Below are 15198 nucleotides of genomic sequence, written 5' to 3' on the forward strand. Positions count from 1 at the left end.
AGTAGATCCATATACTGGACAGTGCAGATTACAGAACATGTCTGTCATTACAGAATGTTCTCTTGGGCAAAACTGGAAGTATTTCTAAATAAAACATGCAATGCTCAAGAAGAACTCCAGGATTTAAAACTTTGGCATCTTGTATTGAAGATCTTGTGAAAGATAAAGTAGTCTAACCATTTAGTTGTGTGGGCAAAAAATAATAGGTTTAAAAAGTGCCAGAAGAATTTGAGTTGCTTGCAAGGCAAATTGCCTTAGGAGGAAAACCTAAGTTCTTTGAACATTCCTTTTTAACTCAAAAGTGACTGATTCATTAAAAAAAAATTAAGCCAATTTTTAAGGAAGAATTTAAAAATATTTTATATCTACTGGTCAAAGTTAGGACTGTTCTCACAAGAACTTAGCTGGGTTTGTTGGTTTGGATATTTTAAATGATGCAGTCGTATCAGATCTGTTTCTTGACTACCATTTTCAATCATGAACAAATGGTTCAAATGGACTTTGACGGTGCCACTAGTGCTCTAAAAAACTCACACACAGAGCCCACGGTCCTAGAAAAGACTTGGGATGGTGAACCCAGTTATGAGATCTACCACGGTTCCTTCCCAGGAAAACAAAAGCTCATCTTCCCACCTTTTCTCTCAGAAGTATTGGGAATTTCCTTTCTCTACACAGCCCATAAAAACTCAATCTCCTTCCTAATTTTAAATATTTAAAAACTCCTCTTGATCTTGGATCCTTGGGTCAGAACAATTACTCTAGCTTCTGGAAAACACTTGAAAATATGTGCACATTTTTCTAGGCTTTGCAGATGAAAGTCATAACTTTCATCATCTTTACAAAGATGTCTATAACACAGGATAGTTGAAGGCCATAGTTCAAGTGGAGTATAAGAGGCATTAAAGTACAAAAGAGAATCAAATGAACAACCTAAATATGATGATTCCTGGTTTATCAAGTCATTCTTGAGTTTTATAGCAAAAATTCAAAAATGACTTGAATTTTGTATGGACCCATGTTCTCTATTCCTCAGGTGCTTACAACTTTGGAGGGATCCTTCCCTATATAGATAGCTCTTTTAGCTTTAATTTTATGCATAAAATAAAAATTTCCAGAGGCTTCCAAAGTGTACTCAAAACAGATGAATGCAACTCATAATGAAAAAGTTTAGCTCAGATAGAATGGAGATAAAACTCAATGTCTTCACATAATGACTTTGACAAGGGTATCCACAAGGTCAGAGGCATTATGGCCTCTGAATGCATAGTGAAGTCTTAACATGACTTAGAAGTAGTTTAACCTATATGCAACTACATTGGTCCCGTATTTTGTTGTTGTTGTTGTTTTTCTCCTTTTCCCATCAATTTCTGCTTCAAGGGTTTAAGAGTCATTATCCAATATTAGGAAGTGAACTTTTTATGAAACAGGCTTTTAGATACTATTATCTCTTCATTTATGTCAAAGTTGTCAAGAATTCTCTGTTCTTTGAAGTTAAGGGTTTAGATCCTTGTTCTCTTTCTTCCCTCTCCTCCCTCCTCTTTCTCTTTCCATCTCAAAAAGTCCAGGGACTGTCTTTTGTAAAGCATGACAATTAGAATTTTCTTTGACGACCTTATAACCTTTGGGAGGGCCATACAGACCAGTTTATTTCACAATCCTTTGTGGGTCTGGTAGAAAACAGTGGAGAAATATTGCTGCCTGCTCCTCATTTTTTGGTCACTTCCCAAAGAAGAAAATATATATAATTATTTATGGACGTCCTGTTCAGTGCTGTGTGGCCTTTGAAGGAGAAGCTCTCCCTAATTACTCCTCTAAAATGTCTTCCTCCAGCTTACACCCCATATTTCATGTTCTCATGCTCAGCACCAGTGAGGTCTCCTTATCTTCTGTGGTTTGTTCTAGGGACTTCCTTTGCACACCTGGAGTTGCTGTGCCACATTCACTGGATTGTGGGAAACTCCATGCCAGGTGTCAGTCTTTGTTGATTTTTGGATCAAACACGAGCTAAATTGTTCATGAATCCCTGGGTTGAGTGGTCCAACTGCCACTGCTCCTGATGAATGCTTTTTTCCTTTAGGTGATTGCTGAGGAATTATCTGGTAATGATGACTATGTTGAACTTGCCTTCAATGCACGGAAACTGGATGACAAGGTAAAGTGTTTGGCATCAGCCTTATTGAAGAAAGTAATTAACACACAAAGCTTAATAAGATTTCCCCTCAAAGCTATTTTTTCCCTTTCAACTCACATTATTAAACAGATCAATGATTTCAGAGAGGATGGAAAGTAAGACTTCCCCCTAATTGAGAATCAGTTAATGAGAAGAAGGGAGGACTATAATTAAAACAATTTTATAATTAAGTTTATAATTAATAATTATAATTAATTTAATTTATAATTAAGACAGTTTTATTACACTAAGACTTCATTTGTTCCCAAATGCTACAGGTCACATGGCATAGGTGAATGTGATTTAAACCCATTGCTAGGAGCTTTTCAAAGGAAAAAAGAAGATGGGAAAGGGAATAAAAGTAGCATTTTTTAAGCATCATATTTGCAGGCATGGGGTTAAGAGCTTTTCAAGCATGATTACAGTTAATCATTCTTATAGCATCCATGTAACAGGTATTATTAACTCTGTTTTACAGATGAAGTAACAGGCTCAAAGATAAAGTAATTGTCTAAAGTCACTCCATGTGTTAGTCCAAATAATCCAAGAAATAGACACCAAGAAAAAGTTAATGATGCAAGCAGGATTTTATTAGGAGAAACGCCTGTGTAGGGAACACAAGAAGGAAATCTAGGAGAGCTGACAGGCCACAATGCAAGTCTGAATATAAGTAAAGAAGAGAGGGAAAGAGGTGGCAGTTTCTGCAACACCACGTAGTCTAAGGAAGATTATAAAGAAGGTTCTAAGGAAGGAAGTCTAAGGAAGCCAGCAAGGAGTCCTGTGTGTCTCCCATGAGTGCCTTTATAGCCCCTACACACACAGCAATGGCTAGGAGCAGCCCCTGTGCAGCCTGGCCTCGGAACGAGGGCAGGACTGGATTTCGGAGTACAACAGCAGTGTTACATTCCCTAAGTGGGAGATCTGCAAAGCACATGCTGAAGGATACCCTGCTAGTTGGTGGTGACACTGAGGACTCAGTCCCAGGTCAGCCTGACTTCCATCTGTACTCTTTCAGTTATATCTCACAATTTCCATGCAGCCACAGGCCATGTTAGTCTTGTGTATACAGAAAAAATCCTATGGATTCCACCCCTTTAAAAAAAATGTTTCCTATCCAACCATAACATCATATCCACCAGTGCATTTAGGCAATGGCACCCCACTCCAGTACTCTTGCCTGGAAAATCCCATGGACGGAGGAGCCTGGTGGGCTGCAGTTCATGGGGTCTCGAAGAGTTGGAGATGACTGAGCGACTTCACTTTCAATTTTCACTTTCATGCATTGGAGAAGGAAATGGCAACCCACTCCAGTGTTCTTGCCTGGAGAATCCCAGGGACAGAGGAGCCTGGTGGGCTGCCGTCTATGGGGTTGCACAGAGTCGGACACAACTGAAGCGACTTAGCAGCAGCAGCAGCCATTTTCCTAGCATACAACTAAACAGGCGATTTGGGGATGTGGCACTACTTTTTCAAACAATTGCTTGTAGGTGTTAGAAAAAGGAAAAACTTTTTTCACAGCTCCCCATAGTATTAAGCAGCAGCTCATATCCTGGCATAGTTCATTTTCATACACAAAGAGTATTCAGCCTAATTATGTGTTCATAATTCACTCTCTTATCAGTTCATTTATTCACTCCTTCATCATTCACTTACCAAACCTTTGTTGTGTGCTTGTCATGCATCTGTTGATGGGAAATGGGCATCCTTGGAGCCAGTCTTATATCCAAAACCTGTAATTCACCATCCAAGTGACACATCAATTTAAACAACAAATGACATAATGATACCAACGCTATAGGAGGATGATACATAATCAGAGTGTCCTGAAAAGGGAATCCATTCTGCCTTGGAATAGTAGGAAAGACTTTGTTCTTAAGAAGAAATCATAGTTGGATTTTTTTGTTATCCTGAGTGGATTGTGTGACACTTTCACAAACTGTCACCTTTTGACATTAGCTGAACGAGGTACTGGGAACTACAGAGTGCAATGGTGTCAATGGAGTGTAAGATCTTACCGCTCACTTCCTGTGATTATCAGGCTCTTTCTCTCTATCATCTTCAAGTTTCAGAATAATTCACCAGACTCCTTTGTAGTATCTTACCTGGGGACATTTTAAGCCATTGGGTCACAGTGTAGCAGTTTTAAACTACTCACTTCATGGCTTCTCATGATTTCTTTCCACTTAGTCATGAACCCCAACTGATTTATTTTACAAGCAAGGGGAAATGGGGGTTTGTCAGTGGGCCCATCAGCTCTAAGGTGTATAAGCAGCTTCCCTTCATCCAAATAAGCACTTGCTCACAGAACTGAAAGATCCCCATCCACACCTACCATGGTTCTCAATGGCTGTGCCCACCCTGGACTGTGTAGATTGCTAATTACTGAGACCCCAATGCCCTGGAGCCACAGACCACAGGTCTTCTATAATGAGGTTGGATCTTTCCCAGACTCAGGCACCCAAAGAGGAGTGGGCCCTGTTCAGAACAAAGCAGAAGCCACTGCTCCAGTGTGGACTAGGAGGTGAATGGTCTCAGATGGAGAGAGACTGTAGAGAGGAGGAGCAAGATGATACCATGAAGATCAGCTCACACAAACTCTTCAGGAAACAGGCTCAGCGAGCCCTGATGATTTTCACCAAGACACTGCTGCCTGGTTATTTATTGTTGTATCACAAACTACCTCAAAACCTGTTGACTTAGATTAACAACTACTTTTTTATATGTCATCATTTTGAGGGTCAGAAATTCAGGCAGGGTTCAACTGGGCAATTCTTCTGTTCCTTATGATGTTGACAGAAGTCACTCAGTTAGGGACTTCCCTTGTGGTCCAGTGGTTAGGAATTCACCTGCCAATGCAGAAGATGTGGGTTCAATCCCTGATCTAAGAAGACTCTACATTCTGTGGGACGACTAAGCCCATGCACCACAATTAAGGCGCCTGCACTCTACAGCCTGTGAACCATACCTACTGAAACCCATGCACCCTAGAGCCCATGCTCCACAACATGATAAGCTACTGCCATGAAAAGTCTGCCCACCATAACTAGAGAGTAGCCCCTGCTTGCTGCAACTAGAGAAGCGTGTGCCCAGCAACGAAGACCTAACACAGTCAAAAATAAATAACTAATAAAATTAAAAAGAGTTCACTCAGTTATACTCAGAGAAGGCAATGGCACCCCACTCCAGTACTCTTGCCTGGAAAATCCCATGGATGGAGGAGCCTGGAAGGCTGCAGTCCATGGGGTCGCTGAGGGTCGGACACGACTGAGCGACTTCACTTTCATGCATTGGAGAAGGAAATGGCAACCCACTCCAGTGTTCTAGCCTGGAGAATCCCAGGGACAGGGGAGCCTGGTGGGCTGCCGTCTATGGGATCACACAGAGTCGGACACGACTGAAGTGACTTAAGAGCAGTTATACTCAGCTGGTGGAAGAGCTTTGCTCACATGCTTGGCACGTAGGATTGCTAGATGGCTGGGATTCCCCAGGTTGGTCAGTCAGAGTGCCTTCATGGTGGTCTTAGGTTTATCACATTTTCTGTATGGTGGCTAGCTTGAGATATCATTCCAAGAGAAGACAGTGAAAGCTGTGTGGTCTTTCCTTTTTTAAATTTTTTTTTAATTGGAGGATAGTTGCTTTACAATGTTCTGTTAGTTTCAGCTGTACACAGCAGGGGAAGAAGATGGTAGGACAAATTGAGAAAGTAGCACTGACATAAAAACACTGTCATTTGTATGGCCTTTTCTGACCTAGCCTTGAAAGTCATGCATTATCCCTTCTGCTGCTTCTGTTGGTTACAAGTGAGTCATAAGGCTGCCCAGAGTTGAGGGGAAGAAAATGACTCCATGTCTTGGTAGGGGAGTGGCAAAATCATAATGCATAAAAAAACGTGTGGACATTGTAGTGGAAAATGCAACCTGCCACAGTATTTCTGTGACAGAATCAGAATAAGACAGGACAATTATTTCATGTCACAGCTAGTAAAATAGTTCCCAGAGCTTCTCAAGGAAGACCTCCTTCTAGCCTTAGCACCAAATGAGGTTGTCGCTCCCTTCCTGTTAACAGTTAAACTTATATCTATTAATTGACAAAATAGACCATAACTAAAAGCCACTGAGGTAAACAGCTCTCTTAATTTAAAACATTTTGCTAATTAGTATCACGAGAGCAACTAATTTCTACCTGCATTTGAAAAATTGCAGTATGAATATGCTATATCCAATTCAGAATAGTTATGGACATCTGGGCCCCCAGTCTCCTTGAAGTAATTCTCCAGTTATCCACATACCTCTGGTAGAAAACTCTGGCCTAATACAAATAGCCTTCTTTTACATATGAAAATGTCAAAGTTTAGGGATGTGAAATGACTTACCCAAGACCACAGACACTCACACCCACACTCACAGTCAGTGACAGAGAGAAACCCAATCAGTTTGTCCAACTACAATCTAAATCTTTTGGGGGGGCAGAGACTTAATGAACACAGGTTAGATTGGTCTTGGGCTGTGGAGAACTTGGTTATATTCCCATGTATTTCAGGGAAGAGGGGATCCAGGGAAGAGGAAGATGAGGGTATGTATGCTATTAGGCAGCACTCCTCAAGGTGTGGTCCCAGGTCCCAAGATGCTTTCAGAAGAATGTATGAGGTCAAAACCATTTTCATAGCAATGCTAGGACATTATTTTCTATCATCATTCTCATTCTGTCACATGTGTACAGTGATTTTCCAGAAACTACTGGATGCCTAGTATCCAGTATCACAAGTACTGATGCCTAGTATCACAAGAGATTGAATGCAGCAGCAGGTATGAGAATCCCACTGCCTTCTATTGATCCAGTCATTAAATTGATTTACAAAGTGTAACATAATGGCATTCTTCTGACAATTTTATACATTTAGAAAATATAATTATATTCCATTAAAATGCTATTTTATTATGATATAATGGGTTTATATTTATTATTTTTAAAATGATATAACAAATGAATATTTTAAAAATTTCTCAGCTTTAGCTTATAATGTGGTAAAGTATTGTTAGATATAATCCACATAAGCAAAAGCTCCTTGGTGTCCTCAATAATTTAAGTGTATAAAATGGTCCTAAGACCAAAAAGTTTGAGAACTGCTATTGTGGAGTATATTACTTTTGCAAACCATGAAGACAAGTAAATGCCTCTTTTCTTTTGATAGAAGTAGTTTAAAAAAAAAATTGCAGATCAGAATAATTCGTTTTTTCAGAGCTTATAATTGCTTTACAGTATTGTGTTGGTTTCTTCCATACATCAACATATATCAGCCATAGGTACACACATGTCCCCTCCTTCCTGAATCTCCCTCCCACCTCCCACCCCATCCCATCCCACTAGGTTGTCACAGAGCACCAGATTTGAGCTCCATGGGTCATACAACAAATTTCCACTGACTATCTAATTTTATATATGGTAATGTATATGTTTCAATACTGCTGCTGCTGCTGCTAAGTCGCTTCAGTCGTGTCCGACTCTGTGCGACCCCATAGACGGCAGCCCCCCAGGCTCCACCATCCCTGGGATTCTCCAGGCAAGAATACTGGAGTGGGTTGCCATTTCCTTCTCCAATGCATGAAAGTGAAAAGTGAAAGTGAAGTCGCTCAGTCATGTCTGACTCTTAGCGACCCCATGGACTGCAGCCTACCAGGCTCCTCCGTCCATGGGATTTTCCAGGCAAGAGTACTGGAGTGGGGTGCCATTATCTCAATTAATCCTACCCTCCACATCCACATATCTACTCTCTATATCCGTGTCTCTATTGTTACCCTGCAAATAGTTTCATCAGTAGCATCTTTCTAGATTCTATGTGTGTGTGTGCTTAGTTGTGCCCAACTCTTTGCAGCCCCATGGAATGTAGCTATATATACGTTAATATGCAATATTTCTCTTTCTCTTTCTGACTTACTTCACTCTGTATAACAGGCTCTAAGTTTATCCACCTTATTAGAACTAAATCAAATGCTTTCCTTGTTATGGCTGAGAAATACTCCATTGTATATATGTACCATAATTTTTTTTATCCATTTATCTTTTGATGGGCACCTACTTGTTTCCATGTCCTATCTATTGTAAATAGTACTGCAGTGAACATTAGAGTACATGTATCTTTTTCAATTATGGTTTCCCCACTCTAGTACTCTTGCCTGGAAAATCCCATGGATGGAGGAGCCTGGTGGGCTGCAGTCCATGGGGTCGCTGCGAGTTGGACACGACTGAGCGACTTCACTTTCACTTTTCACTTTCATGCATTGGAGAAGGAAATGGCAACCCACTCCAGTATTCTTGCCTGGAGAATCCCAGGGACGGGGGAGCCTGGTGGGCTGCCATCTATGGGGTTGCACAGAGTCGGACATGACTGGAGCAATTTAGCAGCAGCAGCAGCAGGGTATATGAACAGTAGTGGGATTGCTGGGTCATATGGTAGTTCTACGCCTAATTTTTTTTTCAAGTATAAATTTATTTATTTTAATTGGAGGCTAATTACAATATTGTATTGGTTTTGCCATACATTGACATGAATCCACCACGGGTGTACATGTGTTCCCCATCCTGAACCCCCCTCCCACCTCCCTCCCCATTCCATCCTTCTGGGTCATCCCAGTCCACCAGCCCTGATCATTCTGCATCATGCATCAAACCTGGAATGGCAATTCGTTTCACATATGATAATATATATATGTTTCAATGACATTCTCCCAAATCATCCCACCTTGCTCTCTCCCACAGATTCCAAAAGACTGTTCTATACATCTGTGTCTCTTTTGCTGTCTTGCGTACAGGGTTATCATTTTTTGAAGGAATCGCCATACTGTTCTCCAAAGTGGCTGTATCTTTTTACATTCTCACCAACAGTGCAAGAGGGTTCCCTTTTCTCCACACCCTCTCCAGCATTTATTCTTTGTAGATGGTTTAGTGATGGCCAGTTTGACAGGTGTGAGGTGATACTTCATTGTAGTTTTGATTTGCATTTCTCTAATAATGAGTGATGGAGCATCTTTTCATGTGTTTGTTGGTCATCTGTATCTCTTCTTTAGAGAAATGTCTGTTTAGATCTTCCACCTATTTTTTTTTTTTTTGATTGGGTTGTTTGTTTTTCTGGTATTCAGCTTCGTGATCTGCTTGTATATTCTGGAGATTAATCATTTGTCAGTTGTTTCAACTTGCAATTATTTCCTCCCATTCTGAGGGTTGTCTTTTCACCTTGCTTATAGTTTCCATCATTGTGCAAGAGCTTTGAAGTTTAATTAGGTCACATTTCTTTATTTTTGTTTTTATTTTTATTGCAATGACCCAATGAGGTCGGTCGTTGCTTTGATTGATGTATGTTGAAGAGTGTACTGCCTATGTTTTACACTAAGAGCTTTACATTTCTGGCCTTACATTTAAATTTAAGTCTTTAACCTATTTTGAGTTTATTTTGTATAGGGTGTTAGGAAGTGTTCTAGTTTCATTCTTTTGCATGTAGCTGTCCAGTTTTCTCAGAACCACTTATTGAAGAGGCTGTCTTTTCTCCATTGTATATTCTTGCTTCCTTTGTCAAAGATAAGCTGCCCATAGGTGTGTGGGTTTATCTTTGAGCTTTCCATTTTGATCCACTGGTCTATATTTCTGTTTCTGTGCCAGTATCATACCATCTTGATGACTGTAGCTTTGTAGTATAGTCTGAGGTCAGGAAGGTTGAGACCTCCAGTTGTATTCTTCTTTCTCAAGATTGCTTTGGCTATTTGGGGTCTTTTTCCATACAAATTGTGAAATTTTTGATTCTAGTTCTGTAAAAAAAAATATCATTGGTAGTTTGATAGGGATTGCACTGAATATGTAGATTGCTTTGGGTAGTATAGTCATTATTACAATATTGGTTCTTCCAATCCAAGAATATGGTATATCTCTCCATCTGTTTGTATGATCTTTGATGTCTTTTATCAGTGTCATAGTTTTTTGCATACAGGGCTTTTTTCTCTTTCAGTTCTGTTCAGTTCAGTTTCTCAGTTGTGTCCGACTCTTTGTGACCCCATGGCAGCACGCCAGGCCTCCCTGTCCATCACCAACTCCTGGAGTTCACTCAGACTCACGTCCATTGAGTCAGTGATGCCATCCAGCCATCTCATCCTCTGTCGTCCTCCTGCCCCCAATCCCTCCCAGCATCAGGGTCTTTTCCAATGAGTCAACTCTTTGCATGAGGTGGCCAAACTATTGGAGTTTCAGCCTCAGCATCAGTCCTTCCAATGAACACCCAGGACTGATCTCCTTTAGAATGGACTGGTTGGATCTCCTTGCAGTCCAAGGGACTCTCAAGAGTCTTCTCCAACACCACAGTTCAAAAGCATCAATTCTTCAGCACTCAGCCTTCTTCAGAGTCCAACTCTCACATCCATACATGACCACTGGAAAAACCATAGCCTTGACTAGACAGACCTTTGTTGGCAAAGTAATGTCTCTGCTTTTGAATATGCTATCTAGGTTGGTCATAACTTTCCTTCCAAGGAGTAAGCGTCTTTTAATTTCATGGCTGCAGTCACCATCTGCAGTGATTTTGGAGCCCAGAAAAATAAAGTCTGACACTGTTTCCACTGTTTCCCCACCTATTTCCCATGAAGTGCTGGGACCAGATGCCATGATCTTCATTTTCTGAATGTTGAGTTTTAAGCCAACTTTTTCACTCTCTTCTTCCACTTTCATCAAGAGGCTTTTTAGTTCCTCTTCATTTTCTGCCATAAGGGTGGTGTCATCTGCATATCTGAGGTGATTGATATTTCTCCCAGCAATCTTGATTCCAGCTTGTGCTTCATCCAGCCCAGCGTTTCTCATGATGTACTCTGCATATAAGTTAAATAAGCAGGGTGACGATATACAGCCTTGATGTACTCCTTTTCCTATTTGGAACCAGTCTGTTATTCCATGTTCAGTTCTGACTGTTGCTTACTGACTTCCTAAGTATTTTATTCTCTTTGTTACAATGGTCAATGATAATGTTTCCTTAACGTGTATTTCTGAATTTTCATTGTTAGTGTAAAGGAATGCAAGGGATTTCTGTTTATTAATTTTATATCCTGAAACTTTACTATATTCATTGATTGGCTCTAGTAATTTTCTGGTGGAATCTTTAGGGTTTTCTATGTAGGGAATCATGTCATCAGCAAACTGTGTGTGTTTTACTTCTTCTTTTCCAATTCTGATTCCTTTTATTTCTTCTCTGATTTCTGTGGCTAGGACTTCCAAAACTATGTTGAATGATAATAGTGAGACTGGGCACTTTTGTCTTATTTCTGGTCTTAGAAGGAAATGCTTTCAGTTTTTCAGCATTGAGAATAGTGTTTGCTCTGGGTTTGTTGTATATGGCCTTGATTATGTTAAGGTAGGTTCCTTCAATGCCCACTTTCTGGAGAGTTTTTTTCATACATGGGCATTGAATTTTATCAAAATCTTCTCTGTATGTATTGAAAAGTTCATATGACTTTTATCTTTCAATTTGTTCATATGATATATCACACTGATTGATTTATGTATATTGAAGAATTCTTGCATCTCTGGATAAAACCCGCTTAACCATGGTGTGAAATCATTCAGTCATGTCCCACTCTTTGCGACCCCATGGACTGTAGCCTCTGTCCATACAGAGAGCTGTAGACTCCTCTGCCCATGGGATTTTCCAGGCAAAAGTACTGGAGTGGGTTGCCATTTCCTTTTAATGCATTGTTGGATTCTGTTTAGTAGAGTTTTGTTGAGGATTCTTGCATCTATGTTCATCAATGATATTGGTTCCCTGGTGGCTCAGACAGTGAAGTGTCTGTCTACAATGCGGGAGACCTGGGTTCAATCCCTGGGTCAGGAAGTTCCCTGGAGAAGAAAAAAAAAAAAAAAAAAAAAATATATATATATATATATATATATATATTTGTGGCATATTTCTCTGGTTTTGGTATCACAGTGATACTGGCCTCATAGAATGAGTTTGGGAGTTTTCCTTCCTCTGCAATTTTCTGGAAGAGTTTGAGCAGCATATGTGTTAGCTCTTTCCTAAACTTTTGGTATACTTTGCCTGTGAGGCCATCTGGCCCTTGACTTTTGTTTATTGGAAGAATTTTTTATTACAGTTTCAATTTCAGTGCTTATAATTTGTTCATGTTTTCTATTTCTTCCTGGTTCAGTGTTGGAAGGTTGTACTTTTCTAAGAACTTATCCATTTCTTCCAGGTTATCCATTTTATTGGCATATAGTTGTTCATGATAGTCTCTTATGATCCTTTGTATTTCTGCATTGTCTTTTTTTGTTTCTAATTTTATTGATTTGAGTCTCCTCCTTTTTTCCCTTGATAAGTCTGGCTAGTGGTTTGTCAATTTTGTTTATCTTCTTAAAGAACAAGCTTTTAGTTTTAATCATCTTTACTATTGTCTTCTTTATTTCATTTTCATTTATTTCTGCTCTGAACTTTACATTTGTTTCATTTCTTTGACGATTTCCATTCTTCTTTTCTAGTTCTTCTTTTTTAAGTGTTTATTTTTTGTCTCTTTTGTTTCTTGAGGTAGGCTTTAATTGCTATAAAATTCCCTGTTAGAACTGCTTTTGCTGAATCTCATAAGGTTTGGGGTGGTTATGTTTTCATTGTCATTTATTTCTAGGTATTTTTTAAAATTTCATTTTTGATCTCTTCAGTGATCTATTGGTTATTTAGAAGCATGTTGTTTAGCCTCCATGTGTTTTTGTTTTTTACAGTTTTTTGTTTTTTGTTTTTTTACCTGTAGTTAATATCTAGTCTCATACCATTGTGGTCAGATAAGATGCTTGCTACAATTTCAATTTTCTTAAATTTACTGAAGCTTGATTTGTGACCCAAGATGCAATGCATCCTGGAGATGTTCCATGTGCACTTGATAAAAATGTTTATTCTGTTGCTTTGGGATGGAATGTCCTGAAGATATCAATTAGGTCCACCTGGTCTAATGTGTGATTTAAGGCTTGTGTTTCCTTATTAATTTTCTATCAGGATGATCTGTCCATTAGTCTAAGTGGGGTGTTAAAGTCCCTCACTATAATTGTGTTACCATTGATTTCCTCTTTTATGATTGTTAGCATTTGCCTAATGTATTGAGGTGTTCCTATGTTGGGTGCATAATTTATAATTGTTACATCTTCTTTTGGATTGATCCCTTGATCATTATGTATGGCCTTCCTTATGTCTTGTAACAGTTTTTAAAAATCTCAATTTTGTCTGATATGAGAATTGCTACTCCTGCTTTCTTCTGATTCCCATTTGCATGGAATATCTTTTTCATCCCCGACTGCCAGGGTCCAGCCCCGGTTGGATCCAGGGATTGCCTCGGGAGGACAGCGTTGGTGAAAAGGATAGATAAAAGGATAAAGAGATAAGGAAAGAATTTTGCAGTTGAGAAAATAGAGGAGAGAAAAGAGGCTGATATTCCTTGGTTTACACAGAAAGCCAATAAAGCCCCAGCATGGGACTTGCTCTGTTCACGTAGGCCACAGGCGCCCTCTCGAATAGCTGAAGGTGCTGCACCTTAGGCACCTTCTCGAGTGGGTCTTAGAAGCCCAGGCAGGAAAGTGAATGCAGAGGGCCCCTGCGCTCCAGGGAATCAGCCTGAAAAGGAAAAGGAAAGAGAAAGAACGACATGGGGAGACCAAGCTTGATGAGCATGGCCCACACTTTATTTTCCAAAGTAGTTTTTATACCTTAAGTTGTGCATAGAGGATAATGGAGGAGGGGGGTAGAGTCATGCAAGGTCAGCAGTCCTTGATCCTTATTGAAGCCAGGCTTTCTTTCTGCAAACTTATCATATACAAAAGCTTTAGGTGATTTATATCATCTTCTGGCCAGGAGGTCTGTTAACATTTTATGACCCTTTCTTCAGAAAACTTATTTTTCTCTAAAGGTGATTATTCTAAAGTTAGGTGCCACCCTCCGAAAGCATTAGATAAAGTTGCATTCCTATAGGGCAAAAGTATGGTGGGTTATAACAAGAAAAGAATTAACTCAAGGGTCCAAAGTTACAAACATTAAAGCTACTACTTACATTTCTATATACCAACTATATTAATCAATACACTCCCAGGGACACAGTAGGTAAGGGATATGGAAACTTGGCAGCAAGCATTGGCTCAACAAAGAAATACACTACTAGTTCTATTCTAACAATTATAACTCTCTTGAGAAGCTCTGCATTGTTAGAATATCTTAAGCTTCCTATGCCTCTTGTGGTTGGGAGGCTGTGAACAATCACATGCGTAGCTGCAGGAGTCTGAACAAACCTGTCAGGCAAGCTAGAAAGTCATCAGAGGGGTTTGAATTGAAACACTCCTATTATGCCCAGGAGACTTATTAACTAGAGTTTTAAGTTGATTTTCTTACAGAGAAAGGTGGTCGGGGATAGCCCCCCATTAATGTCAGAAGAGTTAGTGAAAGTCATGAAATAGTAAAACAGACAGATTTTGGTTTGGGGGTAGGTGCTTGGGCAGATCCAGGGGGCCTCTCGAGTCCTGATTTGCCTTTGCATGTCAGGTCCTCTCTGCATGACCTTTGTCATGGGTGGGAACTCCCGTGCTGGCTCCTGGCACCTGACTTTCAGTCTGTATGTGTCCTTAGGTCTGAAGTGGGTCTCTTGTAGGCAGCATAAACACAGACTTTGCTTCTGTATCCATTTATCTAGTCTGTGCCTTTTGGTTGGGGTATATAATCCATTTACATTAAAGTAGTTATTGACATGTGTGTTCCTATTGCCATTTTCTTAATCATTTGGGGTTTGTCTTTTTCTTCTCTTGTGTTTCCTACTAGAGAAGTTCCTTTAGCATTTGTTCTAAGTCTGGTTTGGTGATGCTGAATTCTCTTAGCTTTTGTTTGTTGATAAAGCTTTTGATTTCACCATCTAATCGGAATTAAATCCTTGCTGGGTAGAGTAATCTTGGTTGTAGGTTTTTGTCTTTCACTTTAAATATATTCTGCCACTCACTTTTGGCCTGCAGATTTTCTGTTGAAAAATTCGCTA

General features: G+C 39.8%; 1 protein-coding gene across 1 annotated transcript in view; it reads left to right on the plus strand.

Annotated features, from left to right (window-relative positions):
• The window catches only part of CPNE4 (copine 4), a 690441-nt gene that overhangs the window by 495993 nt on the left and 179250 nt on the right, over window positions 1-15198 (plus strand). The window contains exon 5 of the mRNA XM_070386976.1: window positions 2078-2152. Coding sequence (XP_070243077.1) covers window positions 2078-2152 — 75 coding nt within the window. The remainder of the gene's footprint in view (window positions 1-2077; window positions 2153-15198) is intronic.

The sequence above is a fragment of the Bos mutus genome, chromosome 1, assembly GCF_027580195.1.
Source record: "Bos mutus isolate GX-2022 chromosome 1, NWIPB_WYAK_1.1, whole genome shotgun sequence".
NCBI lineage: Eukaryota > Metazoa > Chordata > Mammalia > Artiodactyla > Bovidae > Bos > Bos mutus.